Raw genomic sequence first — 26,912 nt, 5'->3', positions numbered from 1 at the left:
GAATAATCTCCTTGTTCAAACTCCTTTTCCACATTTATTTGTGTAGTCTCTGACTTTTCAGTGCTATCATCGTCTTCTTTTCTTTGTAGTTTATCCTCTACAAAGATAACATTCCTGCTGATGATCACTTTGCGGGCAGTGGGATCCCACAAGCAATACCCCTTGACTCCATCAGCATACCCCAAGAATTTACATTTCCTAGATTTTGGATCCAGCTTTGAGATTTCTTGGGAGTTGTACATCACGTACACAATACTTCCAAATATATGGAGGTTTGAATAATCAGCTGGTTTACCATCCACATCTCCATTAGTGTCTTCAGCTCTATTGCAGTTGATGGAGCTCGATTCACCAAATAACAGGCGGTATTGACTGCTTCTGCCTAGAATGATTTTTCTAGGCCTGCATCCCTCAACATTGCTCTTGTTCTTTCTAACAAGATTTTGTTCATCCACTCTGCCACTCCATTTTGTTGAGGAGTGTTCGCCACTGTGAACTGTCTTTTGATGTTTTCTTTCCTGTAAAAGTCATCAAATTCTTCGCTTGTGTATTCTCCTCCATTATCTATTTTGAAACACTTGATCTTATTTCCAGAATCAAGTTCCACCCACGCCTTGAAGTTTTTGAAAGTTGAAAACACATCTGACTTCTTCTTAATAGGGTACACCCAACATCTCCTGGAGTAGTCATCAATAAATGAGACAAAGTATTTTGCTCCGCCTAGGGATGTAACTGGTGCTTACCATACGTCAGAATGAACTAATTCTAGAACATTTTTGCCTCTAGAATTTGATGTGTTGAATTTCAACTGGTGCTGCTTACTTGTTATGCAATGCTCACACAAAGTAAGTGATACCTTTGTTAAGCCTAGAAGTAGCTTTTGCTCCACAAGAACTTGCATTCCTTGTTTTGACATGTGTCCAAGTTTCTGATGCCATAGCATTGCAGAATCTGAACTACATGAGGCAACAGATGCTTCTGCTTCTAGCAAAGTCTCTCCCTTCAACATGTACAAGTTTACTGCTATCTTTTCGCCTTTCAGCACCACAAGCGCTCCACGGAACACCTTCATGATTCCTTTCCGTGTCTCAATCTTGCTTGCATTATTATCCAACAATCCGTAGGATACTAAAATTTTCTTCAGGCCTGTCACATGCCGCGCATCTCGAACAACTTTAATTGTTCCATCATACATCTTCAATTTGATGATTCTCACGCCAATGATCTCGAAGGCATGATCATTGTAACTATACACAGATCCTCCTGAGACAGGTTCATACTGATGAAACCATTCTCTTCTTGAGGTCATGTGATATGTTGCTCCTGAATCAATGAGCCATATATCTGCAGATCTTTTTCTGCCTTCCACGGTGGTTGATGCTTCACAGCATAGAGCATCTCCATCATCTGAAGTGTTTGCGGTATTGCCTTGTGGATTGGAGTTTTTATTTAGACTCCAACAATCCTTCTTCAAGTGACCCTTCTTTCCACAGTTGTAACACTTTAAGTTCTTCTTGCTCCTCGACTTCGATCTACCATATTTGTGACTGCTGCTATGGTCACTTTCTGTTGATCTCCCTCTCATCGTTGTCAACGCTTCTGCTTGTTGCAGATTTACTTGTCTATCTTCCTTGTTCTTGCGCCGATTTTCTTCTTGTAGAACAGCAGTTGCAACGTCATCGAAGACTAGACTGGTGACATTATTGTTTGTCAAGTTGATGATGAGTTGATCATACGAATCAGGTAGACTTTGAAGTAGAAGTTCAACACGTTCTTGTTCTCCTATTGTACATCTTAAGGATGTAAGTTGAGAAAATAACGTGTTCAGTGTGTTTAAGTGCTCCGTCACTGAAGTAGATTCCGACATCCGGAGAGTGTACAATTTCCTCTTAAAAAAAATTTTATTGTGCAACGATGTGACATCGTACAATTTGGTGAGATGATCTCATATCTCCTTAGCTGTCTTCTTCTCCTCGATGCTTGACAATACTTCATCTGCTAATGTTAGATGAAAGTTTGCCATAGCATTTTCGTCCATTTCGATCCATTTGTTGTCATCTGTGAAATCCACCAGCCTTTCACTGATAGCTATTAGACAACCGTCTTTCCTCAAGATGGCATTCATCTTCAATTTTCACAATGAGAAATTTCTCCCATTGAATTTTTCAATATCAAATTTCGTTGCCATAACTTCTTTTACGGATAGCTCCCACTATTTCACTATCGTTAATAGTTCTCTGGAACCTTCAAAGAATGAGTAATAACTTCTTATTTTCTTATCTTGGAGGATCTACCTTTTGGTGGCAACTACAAAGATAATAAGCAGATATTACACACTCTAATCTACCTCTAATACCAATTGTTGCGGAAGACGACTATCGGATAGAGCAAAATCGCAACTGATAATTTAAAAAAATAAAAAATAGAGAAAAAGATACACAAAATTTACGTGAAAAACCCGTAAATAATATAGGGTAAAAAACCACAGGCAACGATAGAAGAATTTCACTATGAGAAAATAGGAATTACAACTTCTCTCGATCTACCAAGGAAAAAACAATGATAATTCTCTCTTGATAAAAAGGAGAAAACAAACTCGCTAAATTCTCTCTAGTATTGGAAGAAAGCTAGAATGCTTTGAGATGGTTTTGAAGCCAAATGAAATAGGGTATTTATAGCTAAATCTTAAGGACTTAATCTTGTAAATAAACCAAAGTTTAAATGACTAAAGTTTTTAATTTGACCATATAAAAAATCAACAAAATTGGCTTTTAATAAATTTTTTTTCATAGCCACCGGCTGCTTAGCAGCTCATGTGGTTTGATTTTTCAACAAGTTGCTCCAGGCAAGATGCTATTTGCTAAATCCTCATTGATAGATACGGGCAATGGTGGCCAATGGCTCATTAAACCTGGTGTATCTCTCATGCTGTAAGAAGTCAGAGCTGAAAATTAATAATCCAACACGTAGGCGACAGCAAACACAATGAATAATCAAAATGCTTGCCAAAGCACATTAAACAACACACGACAATTATAAAGAAAATCAACGCACTTGTTTAGCATGGAGGTAATATTGTTCCTCGTGTAACAAAAGAGATCGATGTTATCCTGTAACTGTTTATAAAAGCCTTATTCAATAAACCAACCTCGAAATACTGATAACAAGAATAATACATGATGAGGGCAAGCAATCATATACGAGATTTAAAGAGAACTTTGGAAAAGAAGCATAAATAGAATCCATTACACCTCCTTCGGAAGACGAGGTCCATTTGCAATAACATGCAATGGTTAGCATGGATGCAGAAATACATTTCTTATTTCTTGTCAAATAGGGTTTGCACTCAGAAGTGAAAGGAGCACAGAATAATAAAAGTATAACTAGAGACACACAGGCCACAGATTGTTGCTATGTCCTGCAATGAAAAAAAGGATTGGTTGAAATCACAAACAAGTTATATGCCACTTTATATCGGTTATAAATATTTTTCCCTTAGTTAACCACCTAAACTTTACAGCAAATGCTAACGTGACTTGCAGATTAAAAAAGTAGCACAAACCAAAAGGCATAAAACTCATCGCATTAACAATTATTCTTTAATTTATGATTGCATATCAACGACCAAAGAAATGACAAAAGCTCGGGAATGATACCTTGTATGCAGAAAGATTGGATGTGATTTGGCTAAAAGTTTGAGCATTTTGCTTCAAAAGATGCATAGTTGTACCAAATATCCCTAAGAACACACAACAAACAAGCAGATTAAACATTAAAAAAATACATTTAACCGCAAGCCACTACAGGGAAATCAAAATCCTACTGCTGACATTATAGCACGAGCAGGCATAATTTGTGGATTAAACCCTAAAATCTCACCACATACAAAGAGGGGAAGGAAAGAATAACATATAAAGTGAAGGAAATAAATAAACAGCATTAGTTCAATAATTTCAAGGAAAATGGACAATGGTGTATAAAGCCCAAATTAGAAGAAATTTACTTTAATGATGCAAATTGCAATAGAGAAAGTTGGACGTACTTAACCATCAGAATAGAATTTATATACGTAAACTACAGTTGAATAAACTCTTTAGCTTTATAGTTAAATGCCACAGGTGTTTAGGTTGTGCTATTATTTTGCTGATATTCAGAGTATGTTCAACTACTTGACTGATGCAAGCATAGATCCATTCTTTGACCTCATAAAAGAAAGATCAATCTCTATTTTAGAAAGACACTAATTAAAAGTTATCACAACCGAAAGAAGGATACTTCTATGTGTTGACATAGAATACAAACCTTCAGAAGGCATTCTCTCATTCTAGTCCAGGTGGTGCATCATCAGAGGATATGCAGCCATGGTTTGTGGCAGAGATGAAGGCATATTCATCTTAGAAGATGATTCCACCAACTTATCCTGAAGAAGTATGATCTTTAGAATATGGGTTCTTCGATCGCATTATATCATAAAAACATTGGTTGTTTTCAGGAAACCCGATAACGGCATTCAATTTAGCAATTGAGATACATCAAATTTATTTACTGATAATTTTTAGCCATCGTCAACAACTATGTTTGTGATATGACATGAAATAAGAACATAGAAAATCAAGAAAAAACATAATTCAACTTGAAAAATGAAAAGTCGGAAATTGCTGTTCCTTGCTAAATTCAAGCCTTAAATTTTATATTCCATCATCCGGATTCTATGTGCTTTAAGAAATCTAAGAAATCAATAACTATTTCACAAAATTACAAAAAATCATCAGCATACCTTTCTATGATTCACCTTTTTCCCCAAATTATGTTCTTCAGGCTTCCTTCGCTTTCTCTGCCAATTTCCAAAAAGTATAAAATAATTGGTTAAGGAGATACATTTTGGTCCAAGTTCTCTAGTATAGATAATCCGCAACAAGTTTCACTAATTGAACATTTCCAGTTTCCACCACCATATAAACACCAAGTCTTATAAACCAATTTTCCATAGGCAGACTTAGAATGAGAGCATATATCGCATGATACAAGACAATAAAACTTAGTACAAACGATGTGAGAAATTCATCAAAAAAGAAGGTAGTGTACTTGCATCCACCGACACCTCAAAGCAACGTCACGCACGGTTTTATCACGCAAAGTAGCTGCAATCTTTATGTACTTCAAAATATTCGGCTCCTCTTTATATCTATATACATGTATATGGAAAAATTTAAATCAGCACTTAAATCTTAAGCTCAAATACAAGTCATGCCTAATAAGTACCTCTTTGGAAATAGTTCTATCATAAAAATCAATTGCAAAAACACACAGCAATCCTAATAACACAACAAGGGGATCTTTTACTTTATATTAACTGTGGAAAAAATTGAACTACCTACTCATATTAATGGTTCAGGTTTCTAACGCAATCATATACAATAAGCAGCCGAATACACCTCCAAAAGCTCTGAATAAAAAGCAAGAAGCAACAATTACAAAACATACTTTTCAAGGCCATCCTCCAGTATATATTGTTCGTCAGCAGACCACTCGGCGGCCAACCCTGTATCATGCTTGAGCCCTGCAACAGAATCTAGAAGGAAGGAAGGGAAGAGTTTCCCGGTTGGATTAAGGCAGGAGAGGTGGTAATAATACTGGAATTCCCCGGCAAGAACATGGATGGTGTCGCAAAGTAACCGTCCATCATCGGAATCATGTCGGAACTACTGCTAAAAGCGTGCTGATTGGAACGGTAAAGCTTGCCGGTTCATAATGGAAGCTAAATCTTCTTCATGATGGAACACATAATTCGATCCTGTTGTCAGTTGTTTTCCTAATTTTCCACACAACTCAATAATCCACTTTACCCAGAAATCCAAACTAAATTTGAATGTGAGTGAAAAAAAAGGGACAAAAAGATAGAAAAACTTATTTCCTTCTCATCATCATACACTGTCAACTTCTTTCAAAAGGGTATCAAACTGTTTTTTATTTTTGCTCATTTCAGCTAAACAAAGCCCTACAATTGAAGCACTCGCATACAAGGACAAATTACCAAAAAGAAAAATGTCATATCAATCCCGGAAACTCAACCCCAAATCAAATCCTAAAAACAAAAGAAATCCCATCAATTTGAATCCAATAAAGAAGAACCTAAGGTCAAAAACGACACGAAGAAAGAGAGGGGATGAAGAGGGAGGGAAGTTACCTTTTTGTGGCCAACTTTCCGACGAAACACTAATTGGTTATGCCTTTTTCCTTCTCGCTTATAAATTTCTGGGAATGGGGTTCTTTCCTTTGGAGATTACCTTAGAGACCTCTACCCATAGAAAGTGAAGCTCTGCAATGCGAAGCAATGGAGTAATTTAACAAAAATGAAAAAAGTTTGGATTTTTCTGGTTTAATTTCCTCAAACATGCTCAAATTATAATCCATATTATAAATTAGTATCAAACTTCAAAACATTCTGATTTAATCATTAAAAGTATTATCATCAAATTAATTAGGTCTTTCAGGTCAATCTAACAATAAATTAGTATCTCCATTTTTTTTACCAACATGAGTCGGTTTAAGTGGTAAGTAGTTTGATATCGCTTAAACAAGTTCTCGAGTTTAAGTCATCGTGTATGCAGAATATCCCTACGATAATATTCATCCACCAAAGCAAAGTGTGTTATGTGGATCAGTTCAGATCAATCAAATACAAACCTTAGAATCAGAAGAGCAACAAAAAAAAAACATATATTTCTTTTTTGATTTTAAGTTTTCATTCTCTTATAATAGATTTCAAATCAATCATGATATACATCTTATCATCGTGTTTTGAGTATCAATTTTTATATATTATCTAAAAATAATAGATATTGATTATTTTCAATCTTATATACTTTTTAATAAATTTGAAGTGAATATAAAATAATATCTAAACTAATTATTAATTTGACAAATAATTAGTCGATACAATATTAATAATCTAATGACTCGATCATAATATTTTCAAATTGAAATATTAATAAACCATGATTTGAATATGTTTGATAAAATTAACCCTTTTCTTTTAAATTTTGATAAAATATTGTAATAAAAATATGGGATGTATAATTGAAACTTGCAGATCCTGGAAATCAACAACAGTGCGAATCACCGTAATAGATTTCAGGCGATTTGTTTTGAACTTGAGTGGTGTTCAGTTTGTTTAATTCGGTCTTCAAATGCGGGCTTTTATTATCTTTGTATAATCTTGTTCCTTCGAACTTCGTCGATATAACCGGCCGATGATTGGCTCGGGACGCCTGATTCACATGTCCCAAGCTCGAGAGCCGGTAAGACTTGACGAGAGAACCCGAGGCGCTTCGACATGTTTCATGAAGGCTGATTCGTTATGCATGTTGCTATGATTCTTTGGTTTTCGTAGTATCAATGTCCGACATCCGACAGAAGTTAAGAACTTTAAAACCACCTTAAAAATCAAATCATAATAATTTAGCATCATTAGTCTTCAAATTATTTGTCGGTTTTCTTCTACGTGTTTAAAAAAAGAGAACGATTTTTTTAATTAAAGGATACATTTTTTTCAAAAAGAAAAAGAATTCGATAAATAAGATATACTTTTAAAAGATAAATATTCCTTTAAGCCTTGTTATTATGGTCATCTTCATCACCATCACCGGGGATAATGCCAAACCGGTGATATATATCTTTTACTAAGATTGAGCACAGTGAGTCCCACAAACTCCTTCGTTACCAAGTTTCAGAAAAGCTAGGCCGTACGAGCAACAGCGAAATTATTTCGCGTGTCGAAGACCTATTGGCTATTAGCTCCGAGAAAAGCAAAGGAAAATTACAAATATATGACATGATGTTGAAAAATCAAGGCCTTTGTCTTCGTCACTTGGTCTTTCCTTCCATGGCTGTTTATAACTATATGTATTGACTAAAAGAGTTGACGATCAAAGATTCCAAGCAAGCAAAGTAAAGTTGGAGTCTTTATTTACTCTCCAATTGATCAATGGAGTTTGGGTTTATTTATGTTATCTGAACTCTCTCCTCCTCTCTGGTAACAGCTCTTTCTTTGTTTTCTTAATAATGTTGTTAAAAGAAATGTAAACTTTGGATAACATAAGTTAACAAACATAGAATTCTTGTTGCTTCTTTTGCTTTTTCTTTTTGAAAGTGTGATTGGTTTCACTGAACGGCTAGTTAATTTGTCTCCTATGTTGGTGCATTTTACAGTATTTATTTATGTATTGGTATCTGTTTTTTGCAGTTAATTGTATGTTTTGAAGTGGTAAGAGCATCGAGTGAATTGAGACTATGGGTAAGAGCAAGACAATTAAAGTTTCTGGGTTTCTTTCAGACGTGTCCGTAGAAGAAGTAAGGAAATTTTTAGAGAGATATACAGGCAAAGGAACTGTTTATGCCCTTAAGATAAGGCAGCAAAAGAAGGGTGGAAGAGCATATGCTGTTGTGCAATTTACCAAACGTGCTTATGCAAAACTGATCCTAAGGTTGGCTGATCTAAGGCTATACCACGGGGATTCATATCTTAGGGCTTGGGAAATGGACAAAAATATCGTGTCAGAGCCGAGAACATTTTTGCACACGATGAAACATGTCAAAGTGCGGTTTGGCTGTCGGGTCTCGAAAGAGAAAATGTATGTTCTCTGGAATGCGGATGATGTTACAGTGAACTTCGGTCTAGGAATGCGGAAATTTCAGTTTCTGTTGTCACATGATCGCTTACCATACAAGCTTGAGCTTTTCTATGAGAACATCTGGCAGATTGAGCTGCATCGTGCGTTCAATCAAACCTCTACTTATCTTCTGATTCAGGTTGCTACTGAACTTTGAATATGAATTCATCATTGTCATTTCCATTGAAATTCTAGAGTTTTCATTACTGTTGATCTAGGGCAGTAGAACTTTTTGGCAATTGTAAACTGATAAATTGTGCAAATCAATATATATATATATATATATATATATGTTCTGGGAGGAGTTACAGAGCAGCCTAGATTATACTTTTAAGTCTCCGGTATTCGATTTATTAATTGACCTTGCTTGATAGATGGATTACTGTTGTCTTATGAAACTTGGCTTATGCAAGGTCCTTGATGGACTATTCAGAGCCAAACCTTTCATTGCAAGAAATTCGAGCTGTTTTATTGATGCTAGAAAATACAATTTCTTAAAAGTTTTATCTCTTATATATATGAAAAAAAGGTTATGATGCTTCTTGGTTTCCTTTTAATTTTCAGTTATTTGGTGCTCCGCGGATATATGAGAAAGAAGTGCACTATTCTGGACATGTATGTGATGATCCCTTGCTTAACTACTTCATGGATGTGCCTGATGATCAATGGGTAAGGACAACTGATTTCACGCCATCGTTCTGTATCGGGCAGTCTTCTGTGTTATGTTTGAAGCTTCCTCGCAACCTCCAACTTCCAAATTTTCGGGAGAACTTCGCTTACTACAAAGAAACTGATGGCAGATTTGTTTTTGAAAGTGGTTCTTCTTATTCCTGTAACCGTACTCTAGTCCCAATTGTACGCCCCATGCAGGTAGTTAACTTGCCATTTGAAATATTGTTCAAGGTTAATTTGTTGGTGCAGAATGGGTGCATACCAGGGCCAGCTCTTGATGATAATTTTTATCGATTGGTTGATGCTCGTAGAATTGAAAAAGTCTTCATAGACCATGCACTGGAGAAACTTTATCATCTAAAAGAATGCTGCTATGAACCTTCGAGTTGGCTCTTTAAGGAGTACAAAGCTTACACCAGTTCTAAGAAACATCCGGTATCGCCTGCTATATCCTTAGATGCTGGCTTGGTATATGTAAGAAGGGTTCAGATAACACCTTCTAGAGTCTACTTTTGTGGTCCTGAGATTAATGTTTCTAACCGCGTGCTACGCCAATTCCGTAATGATATTGATAATTTTCTTCGCATCACTTTTGTTGATGAAGAGTTGGAGAAGATCCATTCAACAAATGTGCAAGCAAAGGATAGGAGAACTGATATTTATGAAAGGATTCTTTCTACTCTTCAAAATGGGATAGTTATTGGGGACAAGAGATTTGAATTTCTTGCCTTTTCATCGAGTCAACTACGCGAAAATTCTGCCTGGATGTTCGCTTCGAGAAAGGGGCTCACTGCTGCTGATATAAGGTCATGGATGGGAGATTTTAGTAAAATAAGAAATGTGGCAAAATATGCTGCCAGACTGGGCCAATCTTTCAGTTCATCGACCGAAACCCTTAGTGTTGCGAAAGATGAAATCAACCGTATTCCAGATATAGAAATCATGAAGGGTGGAAATAAGTATGTCTTTTCTGATGGAATTGGAAAAATATCAGCTGAGTTTGCTAAGAAGGTGGCTGCTAAATGCCACTTGAATGGTCCCACTCCATCGGCCTTTCAGATTCGGATTGGCGGATTCAAAGGTGTTGTGGCTGTTGACCCCACCTCAAATTGGAAGTTATCCCTCAGAAAGAGCATGGAAAAGTATGAATCAGAGAACACAAAACTCGATGTTTTGGCTTGGAGTAAGTTTCAGCCATGTTTCCTGAATCGCCAGTTGATTACGCTGTTGTCTACTCTCGGTGTTCCAGATCGTGCTTTTGAGATAAAACAAAGAGAAGTAGTAGATGAACTCAATGCCGTCCTAACAGATCCCTTAAAGGCTCAGAAGGCTTTGGAGTTGATGTCTCCGGGAGAAAATACCAACATCCTAAAGGAAATGCTCCTGTGTTATAAGCCCGATGAAGAGCCATTTCTTTCCATGATGTTGCAAACATTTCGGGCGTCAAAGTTGTTGGACTTGCGGACTAAAGCCAGGATATTCCTTCAAAAGGGAAGGTCCATGATGGGATGTCTAGACGAAACTAGAACATTGAATTATGGCCAAGTGTTTGTGCAGTTTTCTGGCTCTAGATCCAATACGCGTTTTATCGTTAAAGGTAAGGTAGTAGTTGCAAAAAACCCCTGTTTGCACCCTGGGGACGTGCGTGTCTTAAGGGCTATCGACGTGCCAGATCTGCACCATATGGTAGATTGTGTAGTTTTTCCACAGAAAGGAAGCAGGTACATCAAGGGCTTACTCTACGTTCTTGTATGCCGTGAGAAAGTGGTCTTTCTTCGTTATAGTTTGCAAAAACTCTATTTCTAGATGAACTTGTTTTATGTGCTCTGTAGCCTACTTCGTTCGTCATGACTTTTTAGCCAAGTATCCACATTTTTCTTACATTCAGGATGCATGTGTGCATTAGCATCTAATGCTGAGTATAGTGTTAGCGGTTCAGAAGGCTAAGTATGGTTCAGAAGCATGCAATCGAGTTATATGCTAACCGGAAAACGACTTCTATAACAATTACGATTTTGTTCAGGCACATTCATCGAGTTCATGATTTAGGCATAGTTGCATACATTTTGGTTGAGGAGAGGGTATTACTGAATTACTAATTTGCTATACCTGTATTCCTCTGTATGTTGTGTTAAATCCTGCACAATTTATTGAAGCTCTCTGTATTTTTCAATGTATTTGCACATGATAACAAGATGGTCATAGCGATTTACTGACTGAAAATTGAATAAAAATTTTAGACCTCATCCGAATGAATGCTCTGGAAGTGATCTGGATGGTGATATCTACTTTGTCTGTTGGGACCCTGATTTGATTCCATCTAAGCAAATCAAGCCGATGGATTACTCACCGGCTCCAAGTGCTACATTGGATCATGAAGTAACCATTGAGGTATTATTCTTCTAGGTATTCAAGTATTCAGTTCTTGCTGTCATTCATTTAAATGATCTATACATGGCACCCGGTCTATCAGCTAACGACATTCTTCATTTAACGTTGCGTGTCGGATCCTGCATTAGTCAATCAGAATCTGAATTAACAAATTGTGAATGACTTCGGAGTTCCAAGGCCCTAAATCAGACAAGTTTGTTCTTTGGTCGAAGTTTATCTGTTTTTGTACCATGTAATCTGTTCTTGTTGGTTGTTTTGGTTTATTTTGAGATTATTGATAATCGCTGTGTAACGTTTCGGTGCAGGAAATTGAAGAATATTTCACAAACTACATAGTCAATGACAGCTTAGGAATCATTTCAAATGCTCATACTGTTTTCGCCGATAGAGAACCTGGCAAAGCAATGAGTCGCCCGTGTCTGGATCTTGCAAAGCTGTTCTCGATCGCAGTTGACTTTCCGAAAACGGGTGTACCAGCTGAAATACCAAAGAATTGAGGGTCAAGGTATATCCGGATTTCATGGAGAAGCCTGACAAACCAAGTTATCAATCACACAGTGTTATCGGAAAACTTTTCCGAGAGGTGAAAAGCCTTGCACCTAATGAATGCTCGATCAATTCCTTAACTCGGGAGAAAATGAAGAGGTTTTATGACCCCGACGTGGAAGTCGATGGCTTCGAGGATTACATTGATGATGCTTTCTTCTACAAAAGTAATTACGATTACAAACTGGGGAATTTGATGGACTATTACGGGATCAAACTGAGGCCGAAATACTCGGTGGGGTATCATGAAAATGTCGAGGTCTTTCACGAAGAAAAGAGATGCGGAAGCCATCGGTTTGGCCGTGAGGTCATTGAGGAAGGAAGCCAGGTCGTGGTTTAACGAAAAGCGAAGCGGATCGGATGATGAAATAGATGATGCATATGCAAAAGCCTCAGCTTGGTACCATGTTACGTATCATCCAAGTTATTATGGTCAGTATAATGAGGGAATGAATAGGGATCATTTTCTGAGCTTTGCTTGGCTTGTTTATGACAAGCTGATCCAAACCAAGCGAGAGAAGTCGGCTAATCGGAGAGCTTTCGAGTCGTCATCGCTGGAACGCCGGTTTCGACGCCAATTGCGTTTGCATTGAGGTGTTTCGGCGAATGTTTCCCGTTTTCTTAAGTATGTGAATCTGGGTAGATCATGTTCCCTAATGAATCTGCATGCTATGTTTTTTAAATATCCAGTAGTAATGATTGAGAAAGAACGTTGCATAATATGTTCCCTTATGAATCTACATGTTCCCTGTAAATAGATGAAGTCCGTCCCTGTAACACGATCCCGATTCCAGAGAAATCTCTGATAATTTTACGACAAGTTGATCGAACAATTCACCGATGACCTCGCCGGAAAAACGTGTGTTCAACATTACCTCCATTACAACACTTAATTGTTTCACTAATACAGGGATGTCAATAGGACCTCTTAGCCATGGTGCAGGGTTTATTAATTCTAGGGTAAGTTACGTATTTAATATTTAAACTATCAATTTTGATCCGTTTTAGTACTTGAATTTTTAATTTTTTCAAAATCATACTTAGAATTGAGTTTATGTTTCATTTTATTATCTCATTCAAAATTTATCATTAAGTTTTGAAAAAAATTAAAATTTTAGGTACTCAAAATTTATAGTTTATGTACTAAACAAGTTAGGTTTTTAACGATGGGGTACTAAAATGAAAAAAAATGTTAGGTATGATTTTAAAAAAATTTAAAATCTAAAATCTAAAATGGATCAAAATACTAGTTTAAGTACTAAAATACGTAGCTTACCGTTAATTCTATCACTTCAACAGTTATGTGCATGCAAATATATTGATCATTACTTTAATTTTTTAAAAGAGACATGGGCATAGACATGTTAATTTAATGCCATTTACGTAAGCTTAGCCTAACATAACGTCCCAACAATAAAACTACAATCAAAGAGTACGATAGAGATTAAATTCAGGGGTTAGGTTTCTGAAAATATTTTAAATTTGGACCGACTTAATTTATTACTCAATAAAAAAGTTTTTCTTATTTTTATTTATTTATGGAAGTGTATAAAATATTAATATGGATCTTGAAGTAAGGACCACAATATATATTGATTGAGACATATTTTTTTGGCACATAATTGAGATGCAATTAAAATTATTAAATTTGGCATCAAATTAATTAAACACAATGTTTTTCACTAATAATAATGTCAATAGGGTTATAAATAAATATAACTTTCAATAAATTCTTCGTGAACCGTTTGTTTATGTTTCGTTTGAAAATGTTCGTATGTTAAATTAAATAAATAAGTATAAATTTTATTTTTATGTTCATTTAATAAATGTATGAATACGAATAGAGATGTATTCGGTTCGTTTATATTCACGAATAAATTTGTTTATTAACTTGTTATAAACTCGTTTACTTAGATCTCTTCTTCCTTTTTTTTTTTTTACATTTTAAACGTTGATGAAGTTGGGGACTAAATTAAATATAGGATAAATTTTAGAATTCAAACTATAAAGTTAGGAAACTTAAAAATTGGTGGCGTAATTTCATAATTTTTCTTTGGCTTGCAAATAAAAAGATAAAAGGAGAGTGTCGGTTGCGGAACATTGAATTAATGTTAAATGAACATGTTTACGAACGTAAATGAATATGTTGACGAATGTTAAACGAACATGTTTATGAAAGTTAAACAAACATGTTCACGAACGCTAAATAAACATGTTTGCAAATGCTAGACAAACCGAATATAGGCACTTTCAAAAGTAAACAAATAAACCCCTCATATGATACTAAATTTTAAACAAATACAGAATAAACATACACAAACATAATATTAAAAATTTAAACAAACATTAATCGAATATGAACACCTTTAAAAATAAACAAACAACACAAACATAACTTTATTCGTTCGAAAAACTTATTCATTTACGCTACTAAATATCAATACCTTCTATTTTCGGATTAAAACAACAAGAAGCTGAGTTCGATCCTTGTACAGAGAATTCAATCGTTTAGAAAACATGAAGAGTTTTTCGGTCACTCGATCGAACATTTCATCGATAATATCACCGGCGAAGTTTTTGGTGAACATCCCCTCATTTGCTGCCCTAACATGGCTGACCCAAGCTTTTATATCAACTCGGCCATCGACCAGAGCCGCTGAGTTAGTTAACTCCAAAATCTCCATGCTAAACTGCCCATTTTTCTCCACCGCCACCGCCATCTCCTCCGGTGACGGAGTATATATCGGCAAGTTAAACGAGTCTACTTCGTCTTCACTTATCAACCCTTCATCGGCCATGTCCATTAAGCTCGACGCCATGAACTCGTACATTACACTGGCAGCCACTTCATCATAAGACATTCCGTTGGGAATACCCGGCATGATGATCATCATCATGCCACCTTCGACGATCTCCTCCGCTCTCGCACACAAAAAATCCTCCATGTCCTTGGCGAATCGAGCTGCGTAAGCTCGGACCACCTCGTCGGGAGCGTTGGTGTAGTGTATCCTCCCTTTGTTCCATGCACTTGAATTTTCATCTCGTAGCTCTTCCGGTACACCGGAAAGCCAATGGAGAGCGTACGAGCAGTGCGCAAGGTGGATCGACGATTCTGGGAATAACCGGCCGTGAAACGACCCCGGCACGCCGGCCGCGAGGTAGGGTGCTTCCCGAGGGAGGGAGGTGAAGAGTGTGTTGAAATCGTTGGAGGGTTGGTCGTTGAAAAACACTAGGAATTTTAGTGTTTTGTCGGATTTTGGGCATTGGACACTATACTTTTGTTGCATAAAGTGTAGGATATCTTGCATGGAGTTGAAGGTATTTGGACCAACAGCACATCCCAAATCCGCTATGCACATTATGTTGGATCTAGAAGACAATTTTTCCACATCAAGCTTCATTCTTATTGCTCCCTCGATTCTTTCCTTAGCCACATTTACAGCAAATTTCTGTCCATGTTGAGACCCATATTCAATAAAAACAGGGATGAAACTGATACTTTAACTTAGTTTAGGGAGCAAATTAGATGTTAATCAATTTTACATCAACCTTTTAAACAAAGATAGGTTTATCATAATTTTAGCAGGCAAAAAGAGATATATAGACCTGAAAGTAAGAGTTTCTGGTGTAGCTGTAAGCGCCATCGCCACCGTTAACATGGCCTGAATCTGGAAGTGGCCTCCTTCCACTGCCACCGCCGCTGTTGCCTCCGGTGAGTGGAGTCGGATCAGAAGCTACCTTTGCCATAACTGTAGTCTGTAGAGATTATCGAGTGAGCACAGTTTAGCGAGAACCTTATCCATTATATAGAAATTAAAGGCGTATGAATGTGGTGGTACCACATGGCATCTAGCTTGTAGCCACATCATGGAGGAATCACTACTAAATTAATTTTTGTATTACATTAATGTCAATATATGATAATAAAAACTCTATATGTATGTATGTATGTATATGTTATGCCAAGGGAATAAATTAATTAACGTCAAAACAATCAAAAAGTGTAATAAGATAATTTATAATAGGTTTAATTATAAAATAAGTGTTTAATTTATTCTCTTTTTTGTTTTAGGTGTCTAATCTTTTTTGGATAAATTACTCATTTAGTACGCAAACTATTAATTTTGGTCTGTTTAATGTTTTCAAAATCATACTTAAAGTTTTGTGTTTGTTTCATTTTAGTACTCGCGTTAAATAACTCTCAACCATTTGACATTTAATGCTCACATTTGACATTGAATGCTCACATCCCTAACATTCTTGGTGTTCAAACCCGAGATCTCAAAGAATAACAATTATTTCTTTGCCACTAAGGTCACTTGGTTCATGCTTGTTTTTCAATGAATATCCGGTATGACATTCATTCATTTCTTCCGTGACTCGTTTTCCCACTTCACTTTCTTATTTTTATTTTATAGGAAAACAAATAAGAGAAAAAAATTATGACACCTAAGAATAATTTTTCAATAAATATAACATATCGACCTAAGAATAAGAACAGAATAAAAGTTAGAGATATACTTTAACAAGAAAAGTTAAACACTCAGAGCACTACATTTGACTGGTTGATCGAGATGTTCATCTTTATCTTATCATATATTCTTAAATCAAGACTCATGGGTTATAGACTTACAATGAGCACTCTCCTTCTTTCTTTTAGAGTGTTTCTTCTCCTCTCCTCTTGGTCGGATTAGAATTATATTTAGAATTTGTAAAAAAAACCTAAATCAATAAAATAATAAGATAAGAGAAGAGAAGAGAAGTACATCGTGTTTATAATTTCAATGGAATTTAAATGAATAATTCGACGTTATTTTAAAATAATTTAATTCATCAATAAGGTTATTTTAAAATATATACATGTATATGTGGATACTTATTCTATTTCATGCATATGTAGTGAGAGAAAAATATTGTACAAGCATACTTTTTTTAATATCATATAATATATTTAAATAATTATAAATCTTAAAATATATAAATTCAAACCTTAAACTTAAATAAAACACATGAAGACCTTAAAACTCCACTTGTAATATATATATTGCTTTTTGATTCGTTTGTTCTTTATGCTTTCATGTAAGATGAAATGCAAACTTTATAGAGAAAGTGAAAAAAAAGGGGGAAAGGACGTGATTAAAGAAGAATTTATGCCCTAAAAACCAAGGAAGATATACCCTTAAAAAATAATTGAAGAAATGGTACAAAAGATTCTAACTTAAAGCACCCACTTGACAAAAAACAAATTATGGGAATTTAGGGTTCGATCTTTTGATGAGGCATGCATAAGTAAAGTCAATTAATTCATATCTTTTGCTATAATTTATGTGGTGACCAATCTCAGTAAACTACTGCCATGTTCTTCAAGAATATGGACAACTGTTCACCAGCATTTTAATAAACGAGCCTATATATCAACCCTAGCTACCTCTAAGCTAGGCATATAGCTATATATATATATATACATAGGGTTATAACTTTCACAAATATTGATTTTTTTTGGATAAATAAAAGAATATTATTACCCAATGACAGCAGTATAATGCTACAGTGCAGACATCAAAACAGTTACAGAACATTCATCAAAACAACCTGTGTGGAGCATGAACAACCAACATGGTAATATGGTTAGTCAATACCCCATTGAATACAAAGAGAGATATTGAATCTATCTATTCTATTGATTACCCTATCTCTTAGTTGAATTCTAACAAACTTCTTAATAGCTTTAAAAATTTCATCAAACTGTTCTTCAGCTTCTTCTGAATAGCCTTTTGTTTCTTTCTTCCCAAAGAGAATAAATAAATGCAGTCCATGCAAGCTTCACGGAGGGAGTTACCTGTCCAAATGCCAGATGCCCAGGATAATAGTTGATCCCAAGACAATGAAGATCTCCGCAAGCCGGTTAGTAGTAAGATTTCCTTCCATAGAGAGCTTGCAAGTGGGCATTCTATGAACATGTGATCTCTTGTTTCCTGAGACTCATTACATAAAACACATAAACCATCTGTAACAATACCCATATGTTGTAGTCTGACTTTAGTAGGAAGTCTGTCCAAGATAGCCATCCAAGCGATCATGCTATGTTTAGGAATGTGGAGAAGAAACCATAAAGTTCAATTTTTTTTTATTTTAGTATTCTACCGTTAAAAATTTAATGCATTTAGCACATAAAATATCAGTTTTTGTCCGTTTTAGTACCTAAACTTTCAATTTTTTTAAAACTTAATGTTAAATTTTGAACGTAGTGCTAAAATGAAACCAAGACTAAAGTTTTTAACGGGTGAGTACTAAAATGAAACAAAAACTAAACTTTAGGTATGATTCTAAAAAAATTTGAAAGTTTAGATACTAAAATGGACCAAAACCGATAGTTTAGGTATGGAATGTGTAGTTTACCCTGGATTTTATATTAGGGGAGTTTAATATATGATTTGATTAACCACTAATGACTAGTGTTTCGAAGGAAGAGTCGAGACCCTTATCACTCTGGTGTCACCCTTACTGTAGTGGAAAACCATTTAAATAACATAGAGGAATCCGATGGGGTATCGGTAATGAACTTGATTATTATTATTATTATTATTATTTTATCTTATATCATCTATACAAAATAATTAAATTCGATCATTTTTATCTGAAAACATGTGATTTTCATCAATTACAACGGTTAAATAAATCATATTTTATCGTTATCATATACTTGTAACACAAGTTTTTTCATTTAATTGTCTTTATGTCCCTGTTAATGTAAAGATATTTATAATTAAGTCTTAACTCCTCAAATTTAATTTAATTATATTTCATATTCTTATCATTTTAAAATTAAATAAATCTAATCATAACTCTCGTTCTTTTATTCAAATAATGTTTAAATCTTCAAATTTTCGAAATTAAGCACTTTAACCTTACGAAGTCCTTCTAGTTACGTATACGGTTGAACAAATCAACGGCAATGAAACAGTGCAGAGTGCAGAATATCTGTTGAAACATGTTAACATCGTATAAACAAAACAATATTGGTAACCAAAAAACACAGGTTATGGCTATAGCCATATTGCCTGTGATACGAGAAAATGGAGCCGAATAATATATAGTAGGTGTTGCAGGTCTACCCTACGAGCTACATATATAGCCGAGGGTAATCAAAAGAAAAGGCGAAAAACGAGGCAACTCAACTGAGCTGGAAACCCTGGATTGAGCATTAGCGTTAGTATTGGAGATCGGGAAAAATCCTTCTTTTTGTCTGCTAAAAGTCCCGCTTGATTTCTTAAAGGAGACACACGACAAGGACGACGATTAGTGTTAATTAGTTGTGTGTTTTTTTAATATTCTGAATTCTCTGGCTTTATGTTTAAAGGCTATATATAGGCTCAAGTCTTTTAATAACATCACGTAGCGCTGACCTGGACAACATGCACAACGTGATTCACTGCGTTCCTTCTGTCTGACCCTTCGGGGTTTACTTTGGTCAAATTGTTTTATTTATTCGTTTTTAAAACTGGATTTAGGGTTTATAATATTAATATCTAAACTACTAGTTTTGATCCGTTTTAATACCGAAACTTTTAATTTGCTCAAAACAATACCTAACATTTAGTTTTTATTTCATTTTAGTGCCCCGCTGTTAAAAATTTAACACGTTTAGTACCTAAACTATCAGTTTTGGTTCATTTTAGTATTTAAACTTTAAATCTTTTTCAAAACTTAACGTTAAATTTTAAGGGATACTAAAATGAAACAAAAACTAAAGTTTTTAACGATGAGGTATTTAAACGAAACAAAGATCAAACTTTAAGTATGGTTTTGAAAATATTGAAAGTTTATGTACTAAAATGGACTAAAACTTATAGTTTAAGTATTAATCGTGTAATTTACCAAATTTTTAATATGCTTTAGGATTGGATCCAGATTTTGATAGAACATGCATAACATGATATATTTGGCAGAAGCTTTGAATTGGGCCTATATTAATTAATTCAATTGAAATTGTTTCTACATTTTTATGGGTTACATTTTACAAGAAATTGCAAAAATATATATATATATATATATTCACGTTTAAAAAAGTGAGGCTTTCCCCAAAAGAATTAATGAAAAATAGCTAAACTGAAATACAAATTTCTGTATCAAATTTAATCTCCAGTTAATAGTTCTTTTTTCTTCAACAAATATTCACCAAAGAAAATTTTACATGCAGACTTATTTTTCCTTTCTCCAACTGCAGCCTAGCACCCGTAACCAGCCAATACCCCGGACTATCTTGAGGTCCCTTGCATAACTGCGAAGTTTCCACAAACTTCAACAGCTTTGGTGTTTGAACGGGCACCGGCGGCCCGGTGGGGTACACGGCGGAATCAACCACAACAACAGCCACCTCCTTTTTTTTAACAGGGTTTCCCGTTAGGGACTGACTGATGGCTGAAAGCAAACCGGACGACCTCTGTGAATACCCAGAGGCAGCATGTGCCCATCTTGATTGAACCACGAAACAATCCGAGACCTTAGAAAACAACAGTCTAAGATGAAGAACACTCTTGGAATCGTGCTTTTTAACGTGGAGTTGAGCGCCGGTGACGATGAAGGCGGCATCTTCGCCTTCCGTGCTCCATTGTGGGTTGTACTTGATCGGAGCCGTGCATATGTGAGAGAACTTTTTGCGGTGAATGGCTTCGAAGAATCGGATGTTGTTGGATGTATCTTCAGATGCTCGCCAGTACTGTGTGTTGTCCTCCATTTTGTTTTCGAATGATTTCGGTAGAGTCGATAAGTGTTGAATATGAATAGCCAGCCTGGGATTAAGTTCAAAGTTGTAAAAAAAAACAGAATTTTACCGGAGAAAAATAATGTGATCTAATCACTCAACAAACTAAAGTTTCATATCACTCACCTATTGCATTTCATGCCTTCAAGAAATAAGCGCATTCCAGTGACTGGTCTCATCCCTACAGTGACCTGATATATATATATATATATATATATATATATATATATATCATACAAGAACTGACACTTGTTAGCACATTATCTAGGGTTTGAAACATGAAAAAAAATAGTTTAAGATTTGTTAGCACACTGGCATATTTGGCATTAATCATCAGCACCAATTAGTGGATTTGTGAAGTAGTTTTACCATATTATGAGTAAGAATGGTAGAGATTAATTTGATGTACCTGAGAAGTATTTACATAAAGCTTAGGACCCATTAAGTTGAAGTGAAGAGCTGGTGAAGAAGAAGCCCTATTTGTTGAAGGACCTAAGGGGAGGTCATTGTGAATGGGAGCCCAAATCTTTTGTCCTTGGAAGTCAAGAAAGTACTGCAGATCGGCTATAGGAGGCTTGTCTGCAATTATATAAAGCTTGGGTTATAAATATATAAGAATGGATCGAGGGGGAGTTGGCGGGATGGTCACCCCTTGAAATTTTCAAATACTTGTTATTTATATTATCTATTAATAATATAGTTTTATCCTTCTAAATTTTTATAAATTTACCACTTAATATTGTATCTTGCGCGGGTCCCATAATATATATATCAATGCTTTTGAGTGTTTTCATGTGCTTTAGATGTATAATAATGCATATTAAAACTTACATCGAAGGTATAAATTGATGGCATGTGATAAGAAGCCTTTGCCAGGAACATTTTTGAGGAGAGAAGTGATTGGAATGAAGCTAAAATGAATGGCATCTGGCTTTCCTGCAACTGTTGGAAGCCACTCACAATGGCTGTTAGTTTCTGGATCACCTCCTCTCTTTGAACATATAACAGTGATTCCCTGCAAAAATCCAAAACCCTTAATTCAAATCCTTACTATATTGCCTTTTATATAGCTTTTAGCAAACCTAATAATAGAATTCAAGCACACTAGCCTACATGATGCTCTACCCTTCATTTTTCTTGAAGTATTCATATTCAATACTTAATTATTATAGGAACAAGTGAAAACTTGAAAGAAAGAAAAAAAACTAATATCAAGCATATACTTTGACAAATAAGCAATGATATTACGAGAAAAAAATATTCAAAATATAAATTCTAGAGTAACCTACATTTTTGGCATTGATGAAGGGGTAGCCATTGAAGGTAACAGGTGTTGATCGAAGATGTTGAATGCTTCTGGTACCTGAATACAAAGCATAAATAGAAGGGGATCAAACACTGAGAAACCTTTATGTAATTATTATAACATTTCTCTAAATGTATGATAACCTTTTGCTTTTGATCTTTGGTTTTTGGGGTAAAACTGCAGTAGCCTGTGAAGACTTGGTCACCAAGATCGTACAGATGTTTTTTGAGCAATGAAGAGTCCAAATTTGAAGATTTGTCTTGCCTGACCAATATGACATCGTGGCCTCCAATACTCAACCCCAGAATGACGTGAGTCCCGTATTTCTCGATGAATCTGGCCAAAAAGTTTCCCAGTTTTTGGATTTACATGCATGAACTTTGATCAAGTAATATTACTGGTCATAGTCTTTCTATACCAACTACCTCCACAAAGAAAACTTTTATTCAATGCATGAAACGGTCTAAACATGAAAAATATCATGGGATAATTGACTAACGTTATCGAAACTGAATTTTAATAAGTCCAATCAACTTCATTGACAGTTTCATGGTTGAGTTCTTTAATTAACAAAAAAATATCTGTTGACATTCCTGCCCTACTGCTAACATAAATTCAATGGTCCAACTTTCAACTGTCAACCAAATGCTAGCAAGTGTATAAATTCACAGCTATGAATTCTTTAGTTTTATCAATGGAAAATGAATAAAAGTTTCCCAGTTTTTGGATTTACATGCATGAACTTTGATCAAGTAATATATAACTGGTATAGTCTTTCTATACCAACTACCTCCACAAAGAAAACTTTTATTCAATGCATGAAACTTGAAACGGTCTAAACATGAAAAATATCTTGGGATAATTGACTAACGTTATCGAAACTGAATTTTTAACAAGTCCAATCAACTTCATTGACAGTTTCATGGTTGAGTTCTTTAATTAATAAAAAAAAATCTGTTGACATTCCTGGCCTATTGCTAACATAAATTCAATGTCCAACTTTCAACTGTCAACCAAATGCTAGCAAGTGTATAAATTCACAGCTATGAATTCTTTAGTTTTATCAATGGAAAATGAATAATTTATTTTTGTAATTTGAAATGGCATAAGATTTTGACTTTTTTTCCATATTTGTATATGAACAGATTGATTTGATGGAACTCGAATGCTGGGATCTTCTAGCAGCTGGTTTTGCTGACCATATATAAAAAGCCAACTGTTTTTCTTGTCAGACAAGGAAGAAAAAATGCCATCTTTTAACACAAATTCTAATTTGACCATAAAATAATGGGATTTAATTCTCATCTCTCCAAGCAATCTCTTTTTTTAAGAGAAAACACATACGAGACTATAGTGAAACCTAAGAAGATTTCAATCTTTAGATTTCATCTTTTGAAAATAGGGTTATAAAATTAGTTATTTTATAAATAGTATATTTATTTGTGTTATATTCAAAGTTCTGTCGATATTAAAAAAGAACAGGAAAGAAAAGGTCAAAAAAGGATCAATAGATTGAGAATGAAAACAATACTTCTATTATTTTTTTGAGCTAATTGCACAATGCATCCTTAAATTGTTACTGCAAGTTTAAATTGATCTTTAAATTTTTGAATATTTTAATTTCATTCTCAAACTATAACTCTCATTCTAAATTGATCCTAAACTTTTTAACATTACAGGTTCATCCCTAAAATATGCCTCTCTTTCTAAATTGGTCCCAAACTTTTGTACATTCCAATAACATCCCCAAAATCATTCAAAAGTACGGGGATGAAATTGTGACATTCAAAAGTTAGGGGATCGATATAGAATGAGGATCATAATTTAGGGATGAAGTTGGAATATAGGAATCAATTTAGAATAAAAGTTATAGTTCGGAGACTAAATTAAGATATTCAGAAGTTTAAAGACTAAATTTATCAAAGTGTTACAAAATGATCATTACAATATTATAACAAGTGTAAAAGTTTAAATAAATTTAATGATCATTTTTAACAGTTCGATAAAATTTGGTGATTATTTTATAATAGTTTGATAAAATTCAATGATCGTTTTATAACAGTTCGATAAATTTACAATCATTATGTTACTTCTAAAGTTCAATTACCAAAACAATTATGTAATCATATTTCAGTCACATCTAATATATTATAATCTTTTTACTCCTCTAATGTAATTCATTGGCAAAATAAACACTAATTTGACAACAAATTAACCAACACAGTCAAGAGAATGTTTTAATATTTTAATGAAAGAAGAATTAAGTAGGTACCTTGCTAGGGCGTAAGGATCCCAAGTAGAAGGAACATCATTGAGAACTTCATCAGATAGGAGGAGAGGAGAACGATGAATATAAAGATTGAACAAAGTGATATAATATCCATCAAGTCCCAAGCATTTGGTATTCGCCGCATCTTTCGCCCATGAGACGCTTTGAAAACCAAACATCGAATTGAATCTCCCCGATGGGATTTTCCCAGTGATGTTACATTTCTGGTTGAAAATCTCCACCATCTAAATACAAACACACGATCGTATATAAATTTCATTGAATTGTTAACATAAATTTAAAAAAAAGTAGAAACGGGATATTATTAATTACCAGATTGAAACCGAGAATATCGGATTGATATCGAGTACGATCGCCTTTATCGCATTTGATGTCGATCGGAACGTCTTTGATTGAATCGAATCCGGGTATGGTCATCTCTCGTTTCTTGGTTTCATCGAGTAAAATCAACCGTTCCTTGCCCTTACAGTACTTGAGTCGAAAATCCATTGTTAAATCGAATCCTTTCCCCAAGCTGCTAAGAGCCTTCTCCACTATTCCATGGCTGCTCATCTTGCTTCCTTCCCCTCCTTGTTTTCTTTCCTGAGAAAATGAAAGGAAAAATGGTTGGGTTATTTAAAAGGAATGCTTAGTAATACTGGGTGCGTATTTTTGGGTGAGAAACCTTTGAAAATCGTATGATTCTAATTGATGACTTAAGGAAGTTTCGTCTTCTTCCTACGTTTCAAATTCTGGTTTTTGAACTCAGCTTTGACCGTATTTTATTATTATTTATTATTATTCTTTTACTTTTCCTTTTTTAATCCGTTTTTGGATTTTCTTCCTTAAATAATATCGATGCTTATAACACAAATCTAAAGGATTTGTTATTTTTAACCAATAATTAGTGTTAATTTTATTAAAAAAATAAAATAGATCAAACTATTTACTTTTAAAAGTATCAGAGAGCACAAATTGATAAATAATTAAAATAATATAATATATAGGAGTTAAAAAAATACACCAATTCATAAAAAATAATAGATACAAGCAAATATTACCATCTACGATAATTGCAAAAAAAAAAACATCATCGATAGAGCGAACCAATCAAAGGGTTTAAACTAGGATAACTTAATAACATGAACGGAGCGAGTTAAATATTGATATGGATCGAAATATTATATTATTTAAGAAAAATATAAAGACTTAATAGGTATTTAAACTCGAAATTCAGCATGAATCAAGTAACCTTTGTGATTAAGGGATTGTTGTTATCCTTGAGATCCCGAGTTCAAGCACGTATGTAGGGGTATGAGTATTCATTGTCAAATAGTTGGAAGTTTATGTACTATATTACCTTGTATTCATCCTAAATTAAAAAAAAATCAAAACTCAAAAGACAACTTCTAATTTGTCTAATATTTAAACTTACAATGACTTAAATTATAATTAAACCAAAAATTTGAGAACAAAGACTTATCATTATTTAGTTTGACTCATACTTAATTAAATATTTAATAATTTTTTATATTTTTAAATTTAAATATTTATTTTTACATGAAGTAAAATACTATTAAACTAAAATTATATCGAATATATAAATTTTAACAACGATCGAAACTCCCTTAGACCCTAAGTAAGCTTCGTCCCTGCTTAATAAGATGAATATAAATGAAGTATTTATTTATTTTACTCATATCGAAAGTATTTCACATGTGTTTATATATAAATAAAGCATTTAACATGTGAAATTTTTAATATACCTACCGTATAAATATTTTAAAATCTCGTGATTAATTTTTAAAATATATATTAAATGCTAAATTATGGATTTAAATTTTGTTTATTTAATAAAACTATTAGAATGAATAAAAAAAGTTATATTAGAATTGAAATGCGGACGTCGTGTATGAAATATGAATTATATAAATTCATAGTATCTTACCAATCTTTGAATATAAAAAGATTTAAATGCACCGTTACCCTGAACTATATTATTTGTACCGAATTACCCTTAAATTATTTATTTAGATAAATAAAATAAAAATATGAGCTGGCCTGGAGTATTTTTATTGGCCACTGAATTTTATTTTAAACATAGTTAACGAGGTAAACAATTTAAAGTTAAAGGTGTAAAATATCATATTTAAGGGTGCGTTTGATTCACGGAATGTAAGATTACCAGTGAGAATAAAAGATTACAAGGGAATATGATTACTGGGAATGTTGTATTTTGTGTTTGGTTGATTTAGCATGAATGTAAGATTACCGTATTTGGTTAAAGGAATA

General features: G+C 34.2%; 2 protein-coding genes and 2 pseudogenes across 2 annotated transcripts; 1 reads left to right on the top strand and 3 right to left on the bottom strand.

The window, feature by feature from the left end:
- Positions 1–2,835: 2,835 nt before the first annotated feature.
- Positions 2,836–7,338, bottom strand: LOC120211321. The gene is made up of 8 exons (XM_039209886.1): positions 7,234–7,338; positions 5,485–5,702; positions 5,086–5,185; positions 4,778–4,834; positions 4,303–4,420; positions 3,657–3,739; positions 3,055–3,116; positions 2,836–2,928 (listed from the first exon to the last, which is right to left on the bottom strand). The coding sequence occupies exons 1-5, from the start codon at positions 7,336–7,338 to the stop codon at positions 4,325–4,327; spliced, it is 576 nt and encodes a 191-aa protein (XP_039065817.1). The 3' UTR covers positions 2,836–2,928; positions 3,055–3,116; positions 3,657–3,739; positions 4,303–4,324.
- A 548-nt stretch (positions 7,339–7,886) lies between these two features.
- Positions 7,887–13,050, top strand: LOC120211473 (annotated as a pseudogene).
- Positions 13,051–14,714: 1,664 nt separating this feature from the next.
- On the bottom strand, positions 14,715–16,046 carry LOC120211472 (loganic acid O-methyltransferase-like). The gene is made up of 2 exons (XM_039210003.1): positions 15,888–16,046; positions 14,715–15,730 (listed from the first exon to the last, which is right to left on the bottom strand). Exons 1-2 carry the CDS (start codon positions 16,026–16,028, stop codon positions 14,729–14,731), a joined length of 1,143 nt encoding a protein of 380 aa, XP_039065934.1. The 5' UTR covers positions 16,029–16,046; the 3' UTR covers positions 14,715–14,728.
- Positions 16,047–20,352: 4,306 nt separating this feature from the next.
- Positions 20,353–25,379, bottom strand: LOC120211470 (annotated as a pseudogene).
- Between the last annotated feature and the right edge of the window lie 1,533 nt (positions 25,380–26,912).

This window comes from Hibiscus syriacus, unplaced genomic scaffold (genome assembly GCF_006381635.1).
Source record: "Hibiscus syriacus cultivar Baekdansim isolate YM2019G1 unplaced genomic scaffold, ASM638163v2 tig00109972_pilon, whole genome shotgun sequence".
NCBI classification, from domain to species: Eukaryota; Viridiplantae; Streptophyta; class Magnoliopsida; order Malvales; family Malvaceae; genus Hibiscus; species Hibiscus syriacus.
The sequence above is the reverse complement of the archived record's forward strand: the minus strand, read 5'-3'. Positions and strand labels throughout refer to the sequence as shown.